The 23856-nt window shown below is 42.5% G+C and overlaps 1 protein-coding gene across 1 annotated transcript in view; it reads right to left on the bottom strand.

Moving 5' to 3' along the window:
• Positions 1-213: 213 nt before the first annotated feature.
• PTPRB (protein tyrosine phosphatase receptor type B) overlaps positions 214-23856 on the bottom strand; it is a 110479-nt gene continuing 86836 nt past the window's right edge. Inside the window, 13 exon segments of the mRNA XM_035729139.1 lie at positions 214-2097; positions 4280-4400; positions 11082-11217; positions 12883-13046; positions 13231-13353; positions 14339-14473; positions 16166-16242; positions 16914-17004; positions 17584-17665; positions 17779-17796; positions 17895-17978; positions 18768-18867; positions 21912-22018. Coding sequence (XP_035585032.1) covers positions 2075-2097; positions 4280-4400; positions 11082-11217; positions 12883-13046; positions 13231-13353; positions 14339-14473; positions 16166-16242; positions 16914-17004; positions 17584-17665; positions 17779-17796; positions 17895-17978; positions 18768-18867; positions 21912-22018 — 1261 coding nt within the window. The 3' untranslated portion in view covers positions 214-2074.

The raw sequence follows: 23856 nt of genomic DNA, 5'->3' as shown, positions 1-23856 counted from the left end.
AATCTTCCCTTTATTATCGTGATGCATTTTCTTTATTGAGTAGAAACATGTTGTTTCTAAGACAGTGCCTAGCCGGTTACAGGCAATTAGTAAAACTTTACTGAATGAATGAAAGGCCAAAAACAAATTTCTCTTTCCATGTGGTAATGTGCTTTGTGCCAAGCAATGTTAGTTTAAAAAATCTGTTGTTTTTCCTTTGCTTTTTCTTTTCAATGCAGGGAAAGTTATTCCTACTAGACGCCACATCTCATAAATCTCTGACCTCTGTTTTCTTCCTGGTGGTACATCTGCCACCCTTACGTATATATTGTTCCTTTTCATTTCTAGAAGATCCACCTAGTTCCCTGAAACAGAAGCAGAACCTACCACTGCTATTACACAAGGGCATTGAGCACAATGAGACTGTGAAAACTTGGAATCCTTTTATTACTCTTCACATTTATTCTTAGAAAGTTTTCCCCTGTTTTTATAAACTTCAAGTAGCCCTGGAAATGTTTCTGGTGTGTGTGGAAATTTACATAACCACAGATAACTATTTTGGATATATTTAATGATTTTCATTTACATCCATTATATTACTTATGGGACTTTATTTATCGTATGTAGCAAAAATACATACTTTAAAAAGAAATGTATTCTTTCTGCAGTTGAAGCTGTAAGGTCAATGACTTCCATCTCTAATTCTTAGGTTTATCGTGGAGAGATTTGTAAGTGAGAAAAAGGCGAACATCCTGGCTCCTTTCTCAAGGAGCCATGAAGATTTCACACAGTTAACTTTCAAATTGTCCCCAGGAAGACCCTCAGAACTGGAGCTTGAGGAGGGCAATGCCCACTTTCTAACCCACTGAAATTTGTTATAGTCAAAATAGGCACAAATACTGAAGACAAACTCGGTGGCTTTTATGTCAAATGCACCTTCAGGTGACTACTGATATTTTGACCTCAGTGATTTCCTAAAAAAGTCTTTTGGGAATTTCTATATTAAGCACGACTGAGTTTTGTTTAGTTTTTTTTTTTTTTAAATGTACTATATCTGATGTTTGTGGACATTTCTGTAAAGATGTTAATACCAAGTCCTTTGATCAGAAATATAATCTGCCACAACAATCCTCTTTTAATGGGAAAACCCAAGATGAGTGACATAATTTTGACTTTTCCAGGAATGCAGCCCACTAGAAATAAGACAAAGATGAGTGTGTGTGCATCAAGCCACACACTCAGTCCAGTATGGGTAGGCATGCCCCCACACTGTGACTGCAGTGACATAATCTCTAGTCACTCTGGATGGCACGTTGCATGTCAATTTTGTTTCCACTCAGGGGTACAGGGGGCATTCTTCTTGATATAAGAAATTCATCACTTCTGTTTGGATTGTTCTCTATCAGAATTCTCAACCCTGAAGCCTGGACTTCTCTGCAAGTTACATGGTCCCTGAACTGACCACTTTGGCTTGAACCTCTGGCAGGAGAAAGGGGAGAGATGAACTAGTTTAGGGATAACCACCTATTTCAGCTTTGGGGCTGCCTAACCCCTTTCCCCCAATCCTTTTTTGACTCTTACGTTGGTCGAAATAGCATTTGGATCACCTTTGGATCCCTAGGTTCCTAGAAGAGCAATGTAGGCAAGCCAGCTCTATTGCATGCTTTCTCCAGCCCTGCCTTTACCCTGACCAGTGAGTATCAAAGCAGGTCAAAACCATGGCCCATGGGATTGCCTCTGCAACCCCTTCCATCTACATTTTCCCAGTAGTCCTGTCATACAGGTTGAATTAGTTTATGTAGAACAATCCATGAACACTTCAGTGTGGAAAAATAGTATTATATAAAGCTTAATATTAAACATTATGAAAAAATACATATTTACAGAAGAAACTACAAAATACAACTATGTACAATAATATCTGTTACCTTTAAATTACATAAATTCTTTAAAATTCTCCAGATTAATAAATTATACATAGTATCAACAGAAATAGTTGGCACCTCTGTAGGGGATGAAGCAAGTTTTTTTGTTTTGTTTTGTTTTTAAATCACACAGTGAATAGTTTTTATCCGAGAGATCTTCAGATACATTCTCAATGCCTTGAATAGCCCGGGTCTGAAAGGAAGGACATTGTGGTTAGAGATGGAGCAGGTGTCTCATAGCTGTTTGTTCCATTTATGAAGATTACAAATGGATATGACTAGCAGAAATGACTAAGGTTCAATATGGTTTAGGATGAGACCATTGCTGTGGGTTCCGTGTCGTTCCATTGAGAACCACAGATCACTAGAATTGGAAGAGACTAGTAATTCTAGTCCATCCTCTCTGATTATATGGATGCGCCCACGGGCCCAGAGAGGCAGAGTAACTCACTTAGGGTTACACAGCTTGGTAATGCTAGTTAGTTCCAGAGCTAGGACCTGAATCCTAACTTTTAGACACCTGAAGCTAACCAAACCATAAAAGATGGCTCTTTCAGGAGCACCCAAGATGACTCTAAAAAAAAAAAAAAAAAAAAAAAAAAGACTCTCATGCAAGTCATAACAAGACAAAGAAACCTCCCAGATCCGCCAGAGCTCCCACCATCCTGGAGCTTCTTGAAGAATGTGACATGCAAAAACCTTAATCTACTATACAGATACATTAGGGGGTAATTATTTATAATATTATCAATTGACAAAGACCCCTTTAAATGGAAGCTCTCTCATGTATATGTGCTTCACAGATTATTAATTATGTAACATACTGGCTTGGTAGGCAGATACAGAAGGTGCAGAGAAATAAAGAAAATCGAGGATCAGTTAGAAATAGAGATAAAATAACTGAAATAATGTTTTGAGAATGATCTGACTTATAGATGGACATGGTCCATGTGGGAAGGAACTGAGACTTAAACCAACAGCCGTGTGAGTGTGCCTTCTTGAAGTGGACCTCCAGCCCCAGTCAAGCCTTCAGATGACTGCAGCCCTGGCCAACATCTTGACTACAGCATCATGAGTAACCCTGGGCCAACACCACCCAGCTATGCTCCTCCCACATACCTGATCTATAGAAACTGTGAGATAATAAATGCTGAGCTAAACCGCTAAGTTTTAGGGTAATTTGTTAGGCAGTAATAGATAACTAATACAGTGTAACTTCAAATTTGCAGTTAGCCTTTGTCATAAATTAGGTCTAAATGATGGTTTAGAGTGGGAAAAGGCATGAAGACCCTTTACTTGTCAAATAATTATTGTCTGATCAAAGCAGTGACTTTGAAAGTTTATACATTCATTTTACTAAAATTTTTGTTTAAAAAAATTTTATATGCTTTTTCTAGAAAATGTAGTACATAAAACAGAAGAAAAATCATGTATTATTTTACTGCTCTAAGAACTTTGTTTTACTATTGTGGTTTATTTCTTTCTAGTCTTTTTACCTGCCATGTGTTGTTTCTGTTTGTTTTACATTCTACTTTTTTGTTGTTGTTGTTAGAGAGAGAGAGAGAGAGATGGGGGAGGGGCAGAGGGAGAGGGAGAATTTTTTTTTAAAGATTTATTTATTTTAGAGAGAGAAAGAGAGAGAGTACAAGCAGGAGGGGCAGAGGGAGAGGGAGAGAGAATCTCAAGCAGACTCTGTGCTGAGCATAGAGCCCGATGCAGGGCTCGATCTCCTCCCCCAGGATCAAGACTTGAGCCAAAACCAAGAGCTGGACACTTAACTGACTGAGCCCCGGGGTGGCTTCTTTTTTAACTCAACATATTTATAAGAATATTCATGTCATATAATCATCAAAAATAGCATTTTTAATGACTGCATTGTATTTTATTAAATGAACACACCATGGTGTACTTAGTCCTCCACTGTTAAACATTTGAGTTTTTTTTTCACTTAAACTTTTAGCTATAAAAATCGTCACGAATAAAGCTTTTTCAGTACTTAGGTGATAAGACAAGGACATAAGGAGGACTTCGATACATATGGCCAAATTCTTCTCCAAAGGGATTTTACAATCTGAATCCCCAGTTGTGAGTTCAAAGCATCTTCCCCAGCAAAGAGCCTTAGAAAAGAAATGTTACGCAGAATCCTGAAGAGAGGGCATCCCCAGCCAGATAGGAAGAGCTTCCATGTGCAGTCGGTGCTCAGCTGTGGTGCTCCCTCCCCACTCTGCCTCTCCTCACCATTGTCAATCTCTAAGGGCCTTTGGATGGAAGAAGAAAGGGCTGGTGCACTTGGGAAGAACTTAAGGTTATTATTGGTTTCCAGATGCATCATATCTTGATAAATGAATTTATAAGTCAGTGAAGTAAGTTCCTACCTCTGTGATACTCTGGATTCACATTTTCGTAGATTGGAAACAGGGGGTTTTCTTGCTCACTCCGTAACTTCCTTGCTCTGAGGACATCTCTTACGCACTGATGTAGGTATACATACTGACACTATGAAAAAGCAGAAAACGTGTCAGAGGAAGGCAAATTCTTAAGCATAAGAAAGAGGAGACACTCTCACAAAGCTTCAAGAGTGGTGGGATTCTATATGGTTAGTAAATTTCTTGATCATTTCATGAACGGTCTCTAGTACATAGAAGAGTAGTTTCTATTAGCACTAAGAAGAGAGTAATGGTAATGAGGAGAGAGGTGGTGTTTATTTATTCTTTTTTATGTGCATGCATATTTGTAGAGTATATTCCATGAGTACCTAGAATTATGTCTGGCACATAGTTGGTCCTCCACAAATACTTATTAAATAGACAACTGAATACCAAACACTGTACGATGCGTTTTACATAAATTATCTCATTTGATTATTTTGACAATCTTATGAAGTAGGTATAACCATCCATAGGAATGAAGACTCAGAGAAGTTAAGTAACTTCTTACATAGCCAAGAAATGGGACCCTAGCATTTGATCCTAGGGTTCATATTCATGTTCTTTTCATTATACCAGTTTTCTTAGATGAATCCTAATTTCATTGCATTATTGAATGAGAAAATCATTTCACTGCATACTCTGCTGCTTTGGTCCCTTTCTTTTGGGAGGATAGTGAAAAAAAGAAGGCATATACAATAGATCCCACTGGACTGTCAGTTCTTTGAGGGCAAGGTCAGTGTCTTCTCTCTTGGTTCTCTCAGCATCTGAGACTGGCACAAAGAAGAATCTCAAAGAGGTTGGCTGATGACAGAGAACTACAGAGGGTTACATAGTGAGAACAGACTCACCTCTGTCAACTCTCTGGGAACTAACTACTTTTGAAATAGAAACAAAGATAGAAGAGTCAATGTTTTGGTGACCATAAAAACACACAAAAACCTTCACTTGACAACAGAGGTTTAGACAAAGGCTTCCTTCCTTACTACCAACAGAGCTGTCTAGTAAGGAAAAGAATGTCCACATAACTTCACTGCTTGGCCTTGGGCTCCCTTAGTGACATAGCAACTGCTCAGAGCCCAGGGAAGGAAGCACAACAGCACACAAGAGACACTGGGCTCTTCGTCTGCCTCCAGCTGGCCTAAACTGAGTCACAAGGTTTCTCGGGAAAGATCTAGAAAACATCTGAGGTCTCTTCTAGAGATAACATCCTTTGACCACTAAAGGGTATGAGACTCTGTGTTGCTGTCAATTAGATGGATATTGAAAACCATTCCTGGACCCCATGTTTAAGGTGATCAATGTGTTATCTTAAAGTATTTTAAAGGTTTGAGATACAAAGTGAAGCTATAAGATCTTCCCTCCCCAACAAACTTTAGAAGTGGACCAGTATTTATTTTCATGGGTTGACACTAGGCATTGCCCCTGATGGGAAGCTAGCCTGGTCATCTACCAAAGGGACTTCATAATGTAGGTCCGGTATAGTCATTAGATTAGGACATTTCAAAGAAATAAGTCAATCATAAGTGAAGCCTGCTTTAATATTAACTATTCTACACTTTTCTGAGTGTTTTATGCCACCTTGGTCTTGAAAATTCAAGGAGGGTAATGTCCTGAAAATGGTTGTTAGTATAGACAGTTTCTTTTTGCCATCTTGAACACAATCTACCAAATTATAGACAGACATTTCCTGTTTCCTTCCATCCCAAGCATGATTCATATTTGCAATTGTACTGGGATATTAAATTACTTTGGGACCTTATTAAAGTTCAACTATGAATGAATTCTATTACATCTACACTATGCCTTATTAATAAATTCTTCAACAATGATCCACAATGGGCTTTGAAGCCAGTTAATATTCATTAATTTGACTGGCCTTAAATATAAATTCTTCTTCTCCCAGTAGAATGTCCTTTTGAAAATAATTACTACTAAAACCTTCAGACTGTTAATGTGCTTCCCACTTTATTCTTAATGAAAAATAGAGTCTAATATATGAATTTTGGGTTATAAAAGATAATTTTTTGCTCTGTCTCGCTGACTTGTGAAACCTCAATTCCATTCAATTTCACCGAAAGTTGTAGTACTAGATAGTATTTATAGAATTACACTTCTAGATTTTCATGGTCCTTGAGTTCACAGTTTAGCAGAGGGGCAGATATGTGAACAAATACATATAAGGTGATAAATGTAAGATAGAATTGTATATAAAGCTTCATACATAAGAAGAAATCATCAGGTTCACTTCTGGGGGAGAGAAGTATCAATCTAGGGAGAAAGGTAAAAATTTGAGCCAAGAAGTGGGACATTCCAAGTGATGTAAATAACATGAACATGCACATCTATTCTGGAAACTGTAAGCAGTCCAGCATAGCTAACATGTAGGGTGCATGGGCCATGGGAAACCCCAAGGACAATCTCCCAAGTGGGCACTGAGAAGCTTATTCCTACCACATCCCACTGTTTCCTCCTGCGGGAAGCAGAAGAGATGAACAGACTGTGACTGTCAACTCTTGTTCTTTAACACCTTACTGCTTCATCTGAGTGTCTCCCTGGGAGTCAGGCTGCAAATTTCCCCTAAGGCAGGCTAAAGGAAAGAGGGACATGTTTGAAAATCCCGTGTCTGCTGCCTCTTTGTTTAGAAATCCTTGTTCTTGGATATATTTATTAAAATCTGTGAAGACCCTTTATATCCCAAGTAAGGTGGAATAAAATTAAAGTTGACTATCCCCATGAATGCAGAAATGGAATACACAGGGTCTGAATGTCTTTCCTTCTTTGCTTCCTTTGGCTCAGTGGTGGATCACAGCTCTCTGCACTCACTCCCAGCACCAAGCAAGCCATACCCGGGCTGGGGCCAGGGCTTCCAAGACCAGAAGAAGCCCACTGTGGGCAAGGAGTTAAAACAGGACAAACTGAGGGTTGCTGGAGTGGTGGTGGGTGGGAGGGATGGGGTGGCTGGGTGATGGACATTGGGGAGGGTATGTGCTATGGTGAACGCTGTGAATTGTGTAAGACTGATGAATCACAGACCTGTACCTCTGAAACAAATAATACATTATATGTTAAAAAAAAAAAAAAGAAGATAGTAGGAAGGGAAAAATGAAGGGGGGGAATCGGAGGGGGAGACGAACCATGAGAGATGATGGGCTCTGAGAAACAAACTGAGGGTTCTAGAGGGGAGAGGGGTGGGGGGATGGGTTAGCCTGGTGATGGGTATTAAAGAGGGCACGTATTGAATGGAGCACTGGGTGTTATACGCAAACAATGAATCATGGAACACTACATCAAAAACTAATGATGTTATGTATGGTGATTAACAAAACATAATAAAATAAAAAAAACAAAAAAAACCAGGACAGATGATATCTGAATATTGTCTGGGATTTCATTTGATAAGAGGAAAAGAAATGGAGAGACAAAACATCTCTTACCATAATATTTATTTCATTATAATCAAAAGAATCAAAATTGATTTTGACCTTGGGAGGGAAATTTTCCTTAATTTTGGCAGACCCTAAAACAATGGGCGGCAGATGTTATGATATGAAACTGGAGAAGTAAGTTGGGGGCCTGGTTATGAAGAGTCCTGTTTCCAACAAGGATGAGAGTTTAAACTTCATTTTAACGCAATGGAGAGCTTGCCAAGGTTTTTATGCAGGGAGCTGACACAGGCAGCAAAAGCACTGTGTTGGTGGCTGTGGGACAAAGAGTTGTTAGGGCAGAGGCTGGGGGCAGGGGACACACTAAGAGGTTCCCACAGAAGGCCCCGGTGAGGGCTGACAAACAGCTGAGCGAGGCCCGTGGCGGTTGGGTGGAGGACTAGAAGGAAGAGAAAGATGGCGGTGCAACGGACAGGACTCCATGACTGCTTAAATGTGGGAACCATGGGAAGAGAAGTCAGAATCCTAGCTCGGGCCAACAGACGGAGGGCAAGATGATGGCAACCCCATTACCTGAAACTGGAAGGAGCAAGAAGGGGAGGGGTGCTTTCATTGTTATTATTTGCTTAAAGACAGATAATGAGTTCAGCTTTGAATTTTTTTGAGTTTGAGATGACTGTAAGGCTTCCAGGTGGAATTGTTTGGTAGGCAGGTACTTAGGTCATTGCTGGAAAAGGAGAATGAGATTTGGGAAACAGGAGCATGTACATGGTTCTTCAAGCCATGGGACATGACAAAGAATGAAGGCTGAGAGAAGGAAGAGCAGCACCTTGCGGGCAGAACCTTGGGGAACTCAAACGTTAAAACGGCAAACTGAGGAACAAGAACATAGAATCGTCAGAGGTTGGGAGGAGGAGGAGGAGAGAACAGTGGAAAGAAGGAGCTCTATCCAAGAAGGAGGAAGAGCTATGGCACACTGTGATACCCTGCCCCGGAAGACTGCCAGTGGTATTTATAATAGGAGTGCCTGCTCTTTGCCACAGTGCATCTCCAGAGCTCTGGGCAGATGGATGCAAGTGACACATGACCCAGGAAGTCCCCGACAATCACACACACACACACACACACACACACGTGCACACATGCACACACATTCCTCAAGACCACTTACGATGTGATAATCTCCCCTTTCCCAAATTACAAATTAAATATGATTTGAGTTTATAAATATGACAATAAAAATGAAACACCGATCCTGACCTTTTAGCAACATAATTATGGGATATTTGTTCGTTCATTTAACAGGTAAAAAAAAATTTTGCAGATTGAGAGAAGGAAAACAAATTCCTACTCTTTTGGAACTGGCAGCCTTCTGGAGAAAGATGAAGGATAAAAATTATGATACAATGTGATATAACAGTGCAACCCTTCATGAAATGACAGAGCTAGACAGCCGTCTTCAGGTCCACAGTTGGGGAAACTGTTTAAGGGAAAGCCTACTGGGAAATGTTACAGTGGATGGTCAATGTCAATTTCATCAGCGTAAAAGAGACACAGATAGGAAGTGCCTCCTGATGTGATGCAACAGGAAGTACTTAGCACCACCCGTACAGCATTGTGGTGGTAAAAAGAAATCTGAGTTTAATGGAACCTCTAGAGCTAATGACCTACTGACAAAAATCATAGGAAATAGAGGAATATATTAACACCACGAAAAAGCAGTCAAATCCAGGATGTGGGAAAATCTATGGAACAAATGAACTGGTGTCTTTAACAAATAAATAGCTTGGAAAACAAGGGAGGGTTATTATAGATTTGAAAGAGACTTTGATGAAATGCAGGGTGGGGACTTTGTTTGGATTCTATGGAAACTAAGTGTAAAAAGTAATCTTGAAATAATTAGGGATATCTAAACACTGCCTGGATGTGAGATGATATTAAGGGATTATGGTTAAAATTGTTACGTGTGATAATGGTATTCTGGTTACAATCTTTAAAGAGTCCTTAGCTGTAAAATTTCTGCATAACAGCTTTTAAGGATTAAATGGTTTGATAAGTAGGATTTGCTTTAAAATTTTCCAATAAGGTCATGGGGTAGGGTAATAGTATATGTGGGATATAGATGGAAAAAGAACACAGATTACTGGTAATTGTAGCAGCTGGAGTTTAGGTGCACAGAAATTCACTATACTATTTTTCCTAGTTCTATGTATTTAAAAAAATTCCATAGTAAAATATTAAAAGTATAGTGTAGTAATTGTTATATTGAAAGTACTCCTAGCCCAGGACAATGGCAGTGACAGAGGGTCCTAGGTGTGGCAACTGCCTACAGGAAGGCATGATGCTAGTATTTTTCCAAATGTGTTAGAGAATATGAGATCAGCAGGATATTAATATGGGCTGCACAAGAAAAGAATCCAACAGTCGAAGTGGTTTGGGGAATAGTGGGTTCAGCAAAGCTCACGGGGAGCCTTTGCTGCAGGATGTCCCTGTTTTGCAGAGCACCGCCCCCAGTTTTACTGCATACTGTAACAGTAAGAGGATATGGCAGCGGGTAGGGCTTTTCACCTTTTTGACCATGGGAATTTTTTTTTTTTTTAAATGCATAGAGGACTTTGCAGAGTTACCTGGGAAACACAAGGGGAAGAGAACCCGAGTCTTGTAAGGCAACTATGTGGGGGAGTGACAGGCTTGGCCTGTGTGGGGGCACAGATCCGACCCTGAGGCTGTGGGGCTAAGGGCTTGGGATTCTCTCGAACAGGTTCAAGCCCCAGCTTGGCCACTTCATAGCTGTACAAAGGCCTTTAGCCTCTGCACCTCAGTTTTGTAGCCTGGAAATGGAAAATGATAACTCTCTTCTTTGGTTTTTATGAATTTAATGAAATAACATGTTTAAAAATGCCCTGCAAATGTCAGAGGACAGGACAAATGAAGCATTAATCCTTTGGGACCAGTGTGTACTTGCCTGGGGTCTCCAGAGATGGGTGTGCAGCTAGGGTGAGCTAGGGGAGAGAAGAGACTGCAATGTGCTCACTCACAAGCCTGTCTTAAAGTGATCTTCAAATGGATGGGCATGGCCCTTCCGCCATGGACCACGCATTGATTTAAAAAAAAAATCCATCTTGCTTCCTACCCACGTAAAGAAGATGGGCAACCAGCTCATTAGAGGTAAGGGTACACCAGGCACCTTAAGGTCACTGAAATTTGTTTTAAAATAACAAGTCCTACAAAACAAAATATAGATTCAGTTCTCTTCCTCTTCCTAATGAGTCATAGTTATTTGCCCTCGTCAGATGAAAGCCTGGGACATTTGGGGGGAGAGAGGCAGGGAGGGTGGCCGGTGTCCTTCAGCCTGTAACTCTTACCTCAGTTTGGACCATGTGAACCCTGTGAAGTCTTAGGTCATTCACGGCTCCGTAAATGTCCACAGAGTCTTTGGAGTCTAATTGCTGGAGGATTCGGTCCAACGCAATAAAGGTTCCAGTCCTACCCACACCGGCACTAGGAGAGAGAGCGAGGGAAGATTTTGATTAAACTGGCCTTTCAGGACTGCATCCCGAGACTCCAGGACCATCTTTCTTTTCCCTTCCAAGTTATGGGAGAATAAAGGAATCCTTCTTTCTCTCAATGAGCTCTCTCAAAGAAAAGCCCCAGCTTTTCATCTCCTTCTCCTTCCTTCCTCCACCTCCCCAACCCTGCCAGGGATAAGTGGTGCTCTGCACCTAGTGTGTGTCATTTCCATGCATGTTGTATACTTTTCCTGCATACATGTAAAGCCATAAACAATTTATTAAAATGGTAACATGTTTTATATATCCTTTTGCTGACTTTTTTTTTTTACTCGATATAGTGTTTTGAGATTTATCCATGTTGTTACGTGCAGATCCACTTTCTTTTAGCTTGTCCTCAGAGTTTCTACACCACCGCCAATCCATCCCCTGCTGATCTGTTCTCTACTGATAGACAAGGAGATCGTTTTTTTTTTTTTTAAAGATTTACTTATTTGAGAGAGAGAAAGAGGGAGCAAGGGGAGGGGCAGAGAGAGAGAGAGAGAGAGAATCTCAAGCAGGCTCCAAGTTAAGCACAGAGCCGACGCAGGGCTCGATCTCATGCCCCGAGACTGGGGCCCCAGAGGAAACCAAGAGTTGGACGCTTAACCGATGGAGCCACCCAGGTGCCCCAATAATGAGATCATTTTTAGCTATTCTCTTTGAAAGACTGTGTTGCAGTGAGCCTCCTTGTGCACGAGTGTGGGGATTTCTCTAGGGTTGAGGTCTAGAAGCAGAACTGCTGGATCCTAGGGTGTGAACACCTTCAGCATCACCAGGGGTGGCTAAATTGCTTCCCGAGGTGACTGTCTAGCCTAGGGATTTGTGATGCACAGATTTATAAGATAAAGGAGAACTGTTCTCCAGTGGTACGGGCAGAAACACTGGCCATTCTTTAGGAAGCACTCTTGAGTGCCTCACATTCCCATTAAAAGCATCAGGGTTCCAATGACATAGAAAAGCTGGGCTCCTAGGGTGCCGGGCCGATTGGGAGAAAATGAGGGCATCTGACATTTTTCTTACTGGAGCAATTCTCTGCTCTTTATTTCTTAATGCCATTTGGCTAGGGCGATCAAAGTGTTGCTGCAAACACTAATTAGCTAAACACCAGGCTCCCCAGAGAGGAAGAGAGAGGGATTGCTTGTTAGGCTGATTTTATGAACATGCAGTCTAAAGCAAAGAGAAGTCAAGAAAGAAGCAAAATTTTAAGAGCAAAATTGGTGGCTACGGATGGCGAGTACTACTGGACCAGGAGGGAGGTCTGGAGCAGGGATCCAGAAGGAGGCTTAGGGTTTATATGGGTGGAGGAGAGAGGTTAGGCCACTCCAAGGAGTAAGAATGGCAAGAGTCGAGAATATGCAGGTTCTCGGAGAGCGTGAGAGCGGGGTTTCTGGGAACTTGGAAGGGGAGTCACATAGGGACTTTGCATTTTATACAGTAGCAAAAAGAGCAAGAGGGAGACAGAGAGGGTTGGAGAGTGAGGGTGAGAGAGTGGCGGAAGGTGGAGAAAGTGAAGAAGAAGAGAGAAGACAGCATGATAATATCCCCAGGCAGGCTGGCTGGCGCAGACAGACCCCCACCAGGCCGCCCATGTTATTGGCTCCTCGTCGTCCAGTACCTGCAGTGTACCACGGTGGGCCCGGCGCCGGGGCTCCTGCTGATGTAGTCCCTGACGGTTCTCACAAACTGGATCAGGGACTGGGTGGTCTCTGGGACCCCGTGGTCTGGCCATACTGTGTAGTGAAAGTGGCGGATGAGCCTGTGTGTGTCGAGCTGTTCCTCCTGTAAGAGCAGAGAGAATGATAAGGGGAAGGAGCCAAGGCAAAGCTTCAAGTCTGACCACTGTGACCATGCAGCAGGTCCCGGGAGCCGAAACTACAGGGGAGGAGGCAGCAAAGGGGGAGTCATGGGTATCCTGCATCTCTCCAAGCTGGGGTGTTTAGTGCTGTTAAACAGCCAAACATACGCTGCATATCCTAAATTCCCGGATGGTCCACTCGGGCAGCACAGACTCTGAGAGCATCTGCAGGATGAGGTCCCCGTAGTAGAGGGAATCTTGGTCTGCTGGCCAGTAATGGTCACACTTCACCTAAAGGAAGATAGAGGGAAAAAGACGTGAGTCTGGAAACGTGACTCCCCTACGAACCTGGACGTTGCCTTCTTGAAGTGTCTTCCCGAGCTGGAATCTAGGGTCAGCTGCTGGAGCATTAGCCCATCGGCTCTGCATCGACGTGCTCAGGGCCCACGCCCAGCCAGCCTCCCGCTGTTCAGGGAGCAGAGCCCTGCCCTTCTGCAAGGGCGTCCCCTCCCTTGCAGGCACACTGCTGAAGCGCCTGTGCTTTTTGTTGATGTCCTTAGCATCTCAGTTCCACTCTTTATAACCTGTATGTTCCAATGGTTCTTTCTTAGCTGGGCAGAGGAAGGCCATGTCTTCCTGGCCCCTGTTTGTTTATATTTGATATCGCTGTCCTAACCTGGACCAAGTGCCATGTGCCATGGGGTCTCTGAAAAGTCAGGACATTTAGCTGAGCTCCAATTTCCATGTAGGAAGCCAGGAGAGAGAATTATGACCATGTACTTATTGACCACAGATACTGGGCATTTTATATATCTCTTTTTTAATCCTTCAAATAACCATATGAAGTACAGGATTGTAAGTGCAGTATAAGAGATTTGCTTGATTTGTCCAGAGAACTATTTCACTTTAGGTCTGCAGACACAGCCTAGAGTCCGCTTCTTGTCTCCTACAAGTAGGAACAGAGCCGGTGCCTCTGGCAAGGTATACACTGAAGGCTGGAACAGACAAGGGGCCACTTATGCTTTCTGTGTCACGAGCACTTCTGATGATCCCAGTCTTCCACTGGAAACACCTCTGACTGAAACTTCAGACCCAGAATCAGAAGTGGGCATCACCCATGTAAGCCTTTTATAACTGAGTGGCTTAATTCACTAGCAATATTCTCACATGATCCCTCCTTGGCTTTTGTGGGGTTTAACTCTTGGTGGTGGGGTAGGATTCCATTCTGGTGGTGGCACTAAGCAACGTTCGGAAGTCAGGAAGACTGTTTACTCACTCGGCCCTTCTCCACACACTGGGTCACCATGACGATGTTGTGAACGTTCTGTTCCCACGCCATTTTCCAGAAGTCATCCTTGGTGCCAGGAAGAGGTCCCTGAGTAGCAATGTATTCTCTTCTGAAGTTGTTGCCCTGTGATGAATTTACAATATGGAGAGTCAGAAACAATGGGCCTCGTCCAAACGATAAACAGTGGGTTAGCTCTGTAGATGAGATGATATACAGGTCTTTGCCAGGTCCCTGACTTGAGAAAAAGATACTAACACAAGTGTCAAGGCTTGGGAGCAGGAAGGACAAAGGCTGGAACACTGAACTATTGTTAAGAGCCAACTTCCCATTTACTAGGCTGGGTCTATTCTAAATGGCAATGGGGCACTTGGGCAATAATCTAGAGAATGCTTCACTCTCGATGGTATGTGTGTGTGTGTGTGTGTGTGTGTGTAGACTCTTGATGGTGTGTGTGTAAGGGACTGACTGCCTCAGGCTCTTCCCCTATTCAGTGCAGAAGAGCTTTAGTCATCTTGGGTAACTGACAATAGAGTGCTGGTAAGAGATGTGATACAAGGGAAACTTCAGGGAAGGGAAACCACAGGTTATCGAGCATCTACCATATAACATGCCGTGGGTCAGGACTTTCCACAGATCTTGTTTAATCTGAACCACAACTCCGGGAGCTAGGATATTTTTGCCCACTTATTCTGCACTCTGGCAAGACAGAATTACTTGCAGCTTCGAGCTGAAGTTCCTTCTCTCCTTGCCTCTCCTCAGGGCCCCTGCATTGTGTCACCTCTGCCACCCCCACGCCTGCCCACCCAAACCCTGCGTCTCATCTGGCCAGTCCTTCTTTATCCTCCACGTCTCAGCATGATTCCTGCTCTGCTGAGCCATCCTTTGTCTTCTGCCCTGTCTGCCCTGCCAGCTGGTGGTCTCCTCCCAGAAGCTCCCCTAGCAACCCTAGCCTCTTGCTCCTCAGAGAGAGGTCCTCAGACCCGAAGCAGGGGATGACCTGGGAGCTTGTGAGAAAGGCAGAATCCCGGGACCTCCCCAGCCCCGCTGAATCAGAATCTGCATTTGAACAAGACCCCACGTGGTACGGATATGTGTTAGTGCTGGAGAAGGCAACATCTCTCTAGACTGTTTCCCATGGCGTCACCTTGTCATTTCCTGATGCCCTGACTCTGCTGAGACTTCTCTGACCGTCTAGTTACTACTTAACCAGATAGGGTTTACTGAGTGAATGAATGGCTATTTGAGGTAAATATTATCATCCTCATGTTTTGGAAAAGAAAATAGAGCCCCCAAGAGGTGACATAACTTGCCCACAAGTCAGCAAGGGGCAGAGAGGGGAGTCAAAGCTGGAGCTGTCTGAGCTTAAAGGCTTTCCCACTGTAGCATGCTGTAGGAGGCTGACAGGATGCTAGCCAGAATCTGAGCCCAAAGGTTTGACACAACCTTTGAGTTGTGTCTTTGGGTTTCAAAAATACAAATGACGTCGAATCAGCTCCCCCTCGCTAGGCAGCATGAGCAGTGAGTAGAGCTTCCTTAGGGAGCTCTAATCTTGGCTAAGGGCTGCAGAGAGAAAAACCACCTTTCGCTGTGCCTCCTGGGCTCCTTATAATCCCGTGTCACTACAGCCATTGTGAAAATGGGCCCTAGCGGTGACGGAATTGTGCACCCTGGGCTTTATGGCAATCAGACATGGTCTTCTAAAATCAGTATGTGTTCAGACCTGAAATAGTGGGAGCATGTGAGAGGAATGGTGTCTGCAGGGTCACCACCTGTTAAAGCTTTATCCCAGGCGCTATGGCTTTATGGTTCACTTACAGGGATGTAGCTGGCATTGATGTAGTCTGAGCATGGGTCATCATCTACATTCGACAGCTTCACTCGAGAGGCATCATCTGGAAGGAAGTTGATTGAAAAACATTTGTCAATGGGTCCTGGGAGGATTTTTCTATTGTTGATGGAATGCTTGGTATTTGACGTGCATTAGCTCTGACTGCCCCCCCCCACCCCAAAACACCCCACAGGGAGATATTCTCATCTCCATTTTGCAGATGAGGTTCAGACAGGATAACCGGCTTGCCCAGGTCACACAGGTGGCCCATAAACACACAAAGAAGCCAAAAGCTCTCTGAGGCCCCCTCTGCGCTTTCCTTCATAACACGATACCATTTGCCCAATGGAGAGGTCAGCTCCCTTTCACAGCTGGAATGAATACAATCCAGAACAACCATCTTCCATTGCTTCACCGGATCGGGTCGGGAAAATAAAAATATACAACAATCGCTAACAGGGGACTTTAAGGAAACCCACACTGGCCTTTGCTATTAGGGAGAAGCAGTGGGACCATAGGAGGAAATGTCAACAGCATGAGAGGCGTCTCCTAACCAGAATTCAGAATTGTTACCCCATGGGAGGGAAGCTCAATAACATTCCTTTTAAAAGGCATTCAGAGCCTCTGCTCTTCCATATCCAACTATACCATATTTCTTCAGCCCCATTTTATTCCTGGTAAAGAGAAGAAGTGGCTGGGGGAAGACAGTATTACAAATTTCAACACAAAACTCACAGGGCAATATATTGTTGTATCGATTTTTCCCTCTATTCTCTGGCAAGAGCGCAATGTCACATGATTGGTTTCGACCCACGTCTTTCAAATCCTATTAGGTCAAAAAGAAGTTTGCAAAGGGAGAATGTGAAATAGAATAAGGCAAATCATACAGTCCTCGAGATACATAACGATCTAAGAATATGTCACAATAGCTACTGTTTATGGAATGCCTCCTATTGGACATGCAGTAGCTCTGATCCCCACAAGAGCCTCAAAGGAGGCATCCTCACCTCCGTTTTACAGATGAGGCTCAGACCGGATAACTCACTTGCCCCAGGTCACACAGGTGGTAAAGCTGGGAGTCGAATTCAAAGCCTGGGCACTTGTCACCACACCACCTTGTCTCCCAGTCAAGCAAAATGCCAGGTTAAATAACTGACAGAATTAGGTTTACATTTGAGGTTTGTTCATTCTTCCTTAACATCTTATCCAAGTAGTACTTCATTGGCTGTGCTATTCTGGAGATCAGACTGGCCTCTGAGACTAGGTGGGATATCCCACAGAGAATGGATCCTGCATGTCATCCTGACTCCTGAGCCCAATCAGCCCGTGACTCCACAGGAGAGGTTGGGAGGGAAATTCTGGTAGCGACTAGAACTGCTGAAGCATCCCTGAGTCTGAGTCGTACCTCGTATTCCTTGGACAGAAGGTAGTTGGAATCAGCCTGCAGCTTCATGAAGTGCCCTTCAAACTGATTTACTTTTATTGGGCTATAGTTAAAAATACAATAGAAAGAAGATTACTGATGAAAAGGGACACTGCCATACCCAGTCCGAGTTGTATTTCAAAAGCAGATAATACAGTAATGAGTTCTCGCTCTTACCAAGACGTTTTCCGGTTACTGTGAAGGACGCCAAAAGAAGAAAGACCTCGTTAGCAAATCTCACATAAGACAACTCATCTTTCAATACATTACGTGAAGGAAAATGTGGCGCTCACCCTTTCTGGCCCAGGTTCAAGTGGACAGATAATGGTCGATCCCGGCGAATGCTCAGGCGGGCAGAGGGCCTTTCTCGACCATGGCTGCAACATAAGGGAGAGGATTTATAGTCTGGTTACGAAACTTGACTTAAACAAATTTTTCCATTTATGGTGAGGCTGTGCATGTCTGTGCAAATATGGATTTTTCAGTATTCATGTAGATTTACACTCAGCCAACGTCTCTTTGAGGGGAGGAAGAACATAAAGAAGAAATAGATTTTTCCCACTCAGAAACGGATCTCTGCAATAGCTGGAGATTTGTCTTCTGGTTTTTGGCTACAGGTCATAATCACTTCCCACACTCTCAATAAAACTTTCCTTAAAAAAAACCCCCCAGTAAACCTTAGATGCAAGACATGACTGCAAGAGGGAGGACAATGTGCCAAATAAATTCCCTGAGAGGAGGGGGCGTGGCTTTGGGGCCACATGCTATTTGGTTCTTTTTGGTCCCTTCTTAAATTAGCATGGCAAATATGACCATGAAATGGTGATGTCAACCATACTTTTCAGCATTTCTCAGAAAAGCACTTGGGTGCACAATTCACAGACATCTGTCTGTCTTCATGAGCAAAAGGAGTTGTTTCACATTCAAACGAAGCTACAGACGGCCCCTCAGTCATTTGGCAAGGGCAAAATTCATCAATGGTATGGAGCGGGGCTGAAAAAAGCCAGTCAGGGTTGGAGGGTTTGACTTGTTTTTCTTGAGAAACAAAGGTGATTTCACCTGGAGAAATGAAATCATCTCCCCTTCTTACTTTTCAGGTGAGAGGGCATTTTCAATCGCATCTTTCAAATTGGGAGCCCGATCGCTAAAGGAAACTTTGTGCTCACCTGGCTTTCTGTCTGCAGATGAATAAGGCAACCACAGCCACCAGCATGCCAATTAAGAACAGACCAGCACTCACACCTTCGATAACTCCAAATAAAGGCTCTGCAAGAATCCAGAAAGAAACAGCAAACCCAGGCAGGAAAATTAGTGCTAAAGACTCAGGAAGAGAGCTACTGAAACGTTATCTCCCTAGGAACGTTATTACAGAAAAATATGAACGATGCCCATGCTGCAGTATTTACTATCTGATGTTGAGAGCATGCAACCATGGAGACAGGGCATTGGCTACTACACTGTAACCACAGGTCCGTCCTTACACTTTGGAAGTTAATGGCGTTCGGCCTATAAAGGAATCTTAAGCTCACTGGAGCTTGTATGTAAGGTTTAGGACACTCGAGATAAAGGTCAGCAGTTTGCCACCAAGATAAAAATGCTATTTCATTTGTATGAAACAAGTATAATAGCATCGGGGACTTCGGCAAGTCCAGTGAATTATTGAGAGCTATTTTAATGAAATTTCGTTTTTATTGTCTGGTATGATCCTACCTCTGGGAGTTTGTGAATAGGTAAGAGTGGCCTATTTTAAAAACAGCTTTATTGAAATATAATTCACATACCATTCAATTCACCAATTTAAATTGTATCATTCAATGATTTTTGGCACAGAGTTTTACAAATATGACCGCATTCAATTTTATAATATTGTCATCACCCCTCAAAAGAAACCCCATACCTCTTGGTAGTCATTCTCCATTCTTCCCCAGCCCCTGGCAACCACGAATTTACTTTGTCTTCATAGATTTGCCCATTCTGGGACCTTTCATATAAAACTGAGTCAGAAACATGTGGTCTTTGGTCATTGGCTTCTTTCACTCAGCGTAATGTTTTCAAAGTTCATCCATGTTGTAGCCTGTCTCAGTATTTCATTCTTTTTTTTATAGGTGAATAATATCTCCTTGTATGGAATAGATCACATACTGTGTATCCATTCATCCACTGATGGACATTTGTTATCTCTGTTTGGGGGTTCTTATGAATAACGCGGCTAAGAACGTCCGTGTATAAGTTTTTGTGTGGGCATATGTTTTCATTTCTCTTGGGTATAAAATTAGGAGTGCAGTTGCTGGTTTAGATAGATGGTAACTCTAGGTTTAACATTTTGAGGAACTGCAGAAATGTTTTCCCAAGCAGCTAAACCATTTTACATTCTCACAAGCAATGTAGGAGAGTTCCAATGTCTCCATATCTTTGCTAACACTCATCATAGTCTTTTGATCACAGCCATTCTAGGGTGTGTGAAGTGGTGTCTTACTGTGGTTCCGATTTGCATTTCCCCTAATGACTAATGATGTTGAGCATCTTGTCATGTGCATATTGGCCATTTGTGTATCTTCTCCGGTGAAACATCTACTCACATCCTTTGTTATTTGACTTTGTATTATTGAGTTGTAAGGTAACAGTTCTTTACGCATGTTGGACACACGACCTTTATCAGATATTAATTTGCAAACAGTTTTCCCCATGCTGTGGGTTGTCTTTTCACTTGCTTCATGGTCTCCTTTGAAGCACAAATTTTGATCAAGTCCAATTTATCTGGCTTTTCCCCCCTTCTGTTGCTTGTGTTATTGCTGTCATATCGAGGAAATCATTTCCTAGTCCAAGGTCACAGAGTTTCACTCCTACGTTTTCTTTTAAAAGTTGTATTGTTTTAGCTCTTACAGTTAGGTCTACGGAGTAGCCCATTGTTGAACTTGCACTTTAAGCCCTTGGATTTGTTTATTCAGTGTTGCTTTTCAAGACTCATTAAATCAACACAATCATTTTTCTTTTAATGTGATTAATATTCTTTTTTGGATATATGTTTACTACCTTCCTTGCATGCAATTTTTGTTGTTTTCAAATAGGAAAGAATTGTGTTTATAATGCCCCTGCTTAACATTAAATTATAAGCAAACACATCTAAATTCTCTTAACTGTGTTCTGATCCGTTTTTGGTTTGAAAAGTGGGAGATTATCCCTATATTTGGCATAAATAGATGGGAGTGTTTGTGAGGCTGAGTCATCTTTTGTCATGCAGCATGAGAGACTGTTTTAGTTATGAAGAAGAACTTCCTGAGACCAAGCATTGTAGAACCCTGGCTCCAGGGGCAGGCTGGGACAGATGACGGTCTCAAGGAACAATGTGCTGAAACATGATGCTATTCTCAGCACGATGGGAATATTCTGAGGCAATGCAGTACAGAGGTTTAGGGCTCCAGCAGAAAATGCCCATATTCAGCTTTACTATCCTGGGCAAGTTACTTAAACCTCTTGGTGTCTCAGGTCTTCACCTTTAAAATGGGGGATGATAATAGTATCTACCTCAGAAGGTTGTAGTGAAGATTGGATAAACTATTTCATGTCTTCATGTGAAAGTATTTCATTTAGTAAATATTACCTAGTGTTATTTTTCAGGCTTTCCCTCTAAAACACTAGAGAAGTTTCTTTCTTAAATGTATGTAAAGTCTTTTAACATTTTCTTATGGTGCAAAAGCAACATAAGATAAGCAAAAGGAAAAAATATCACCTATAATCCCACTACTTTGAGATATTCACTGTTAATCCTTTTTTTAAGTAGGTTCCACACCCATCGTGGGACTTGAGCTCATGACCCTGAGACCAAGAGTTGCATGTTCTACCGACTGAGACGGCCAGGCGCCCCTCGTTGTTAATACTTTGGTGTTTTTTTCTTCAAAGTATTAACCAAAGTTAATACTTTGGTCTTTTTTTTCTATGCATTTCTATGTTTGTGCATTCATATATTCCCACCTATGACTGAAAGCCTTTTGTACTTATATTATGGCCTATGCAAGCTCCTAATTTGAATGTTTTTCACTCATTATTTTTAAAAACTTCATTTTAAATGATAAAAAAAATCTGATACTTCTACCTTCTTTTCAAGATTAATGCCCATTCAGCCCATTCTCCTTTAGGTAGGAGCAATTTCTCTAATCCACATCAGGATCCCACAAAGATTAAATTCCAAGTGAAAAATGCATGTTCCCCTCACCATTAGCCAAGTCACCAGATCTCTCCACTGGAGGCCCTTGTAAGTGACATGGCAGTTGGGAGACTACACGGGTAGATGGGGAGGCTACCTGCCTTACCTGACTCAGTGGTGATAGGCAAGGAGAAAAATGTGTCAGAATAGAGTGGTCTTGTGAATTCCTTCAGGTCCTCATCAAACAGCTGTGTAAAAGCTCGAATGCTGATTCTGAAAGGAAAACCGATTTATTTAAGTGCAAGTGGCTGACCACAGTAGAGCTGACCAGAAAATGTGTTCACGGAGCCACAGGGTGGGCACCTGGTCCATATGTATGCTAGGCAGGACATGAATTATGGAATCAGATAGACCCAGGTTGATTCACGCATTTATTCATTCATTCATCCAATATTTACTGAGCCCCTACTATGTGCCAGTCCCTGTTCTAGGATCTGGGGATACTGCAAGGGCCACAGCAAAGTCCCTACCATCCAAGAGGTTACATTCTCTGGTATTAGAAGTCTGATAACATTTACACAAATTTAATACACCAGATGGTGATATGTAGCAGGAAAAAGAAAAGAGCAGAGTAAGGGAAATGGATAGCAATGGCGATGGGTGTGGGGAACTGCCTTATTCAGCATGGTCAGTGGAGGGCTCCTGGATAAGAAATCAGAGGAAAGTGAGGGAGGCAGCCATGCTTGTGTTCCGGCAGAGGGGACCCCAGTGGGAAAGCACTGAAAGGAAGGACCAGATGGGGCCCAGCCTGAAGAGGAGAAGGGAGGAATTCAGGATGGGCCTAAAGAGAACTGCTGAGGTGGCCGTCCACATATCCAAGTGGGATGGTGCCCAGACATTAGCTGGCCCTAAATTCAATACACCAGCAAGAAGCAGCTATGAAAAGATAAATTTGTAACCTCAGCCTGGATGAAAAGTCTATTGTCCCTGTCCAAGAACCTTGGTCTCATATTCCCTGGGTGAGTCAGGCCAGTCTGGAGGGCTGCATTCGGTTTCTGGGGACATATCTTAGGAAGGGTTAGAGACCGTTCGAGGTGATTAAACAGGACGATGACGACAGGAAAGACTTAGTGGAACATGATGGTTGACTTCAGATTTAAGGAATTCTCACATAGAAGAGGAAACAGACATTATTTTTCTTCTTGAACATAGAGTGAAGCTCAATAGGCTGAAAGGTCACAGGGAGGTGTAGTTTGGGAATATAAAGTCGCTTTGCAACATCTAGAGTATGAGCTGTTGCATTAGGTTAAGCTCCCAGTCATTGAGGGTATTTAAGCAGAGGCTGAAGGAGAACCAGCTCTCAGAGAAGCTGTAGGAGAGGATCCCTGCACTAAGTTAAAGACTGCCTCAGGAAAAAAAAAAAAAAAAAAAAAAAAAGACTGGCTCAAGCTAGCTCTTGAGTTCTTTTTTCGATTGTAGGTTTGCTGAGACTATCAGGCTTGATTTATATGGGGAAACTTTCCCAGTGTTAATTTAAATCTTAAGAAAGTGAATGGAAGTCTCTTTTTCCTTTAAAAAAAAAAATCTAGATTTATTTAACCCGAAAGTTTCTGGGCATGCCCTGTAATAATGCTGAAATAGTATCAGGCCAGGGTGAATCGTTCTGCCCCTCTGCCCCTCCTTCCAACTCATGCCCATGTCCAAATGCCATCTTATAAAATGAGCAGGACGATATTGATCAACCACATCTATAATTTCCATCTCTAAAAGCTGCTTTCCTGTCAAAAGTTGTACTTCCAGGAATAACAGGCTGTTGATGGAAGCATCATGAGATGTCCCTGAAGGGTAACAGGCAGTCAGCTTGTGTTAAGTGGGAAGGTGAGGAGTTGGTGTGTGTTGCTAATGCATTGTACTTTTGGAAATTGAAATGAGTCTCTCTGGTGAAAAGAATTTCTTATATTGGTATAATGATTTATAAGTGTGGAAGAACTTTCACAAACATGGTTCTATTTGAGCATCTCCAATGTCTCCCATGTAACAAGGGACCTTATGATATTACTTCAGAGATTTGGAACCTGAAGTTTGGAGAGATTCCGTGTCTTGCTCAAGAT

This window comes from Zalophus californianus, chromosome 9 (genome assembly GCF_009762305.2).
Source record: "Zalophus californianus isolate mZalCal1 chromosome 9, mZalCal1.pri.v2, whole genome shotgun sequence".
In the NCBI taxonomy this organism is placed as follows: Eukaryota; Metazoa; Chordata; class Mammalia; order Carnivora; family Otariidae; genus Zalophus; species Zalophus californianus.
The sequence above is the reverse complement of the archived record's forward strand: the minus strand, read 5'-3'. Positions and strand labels throughout refer to the sequence as shown.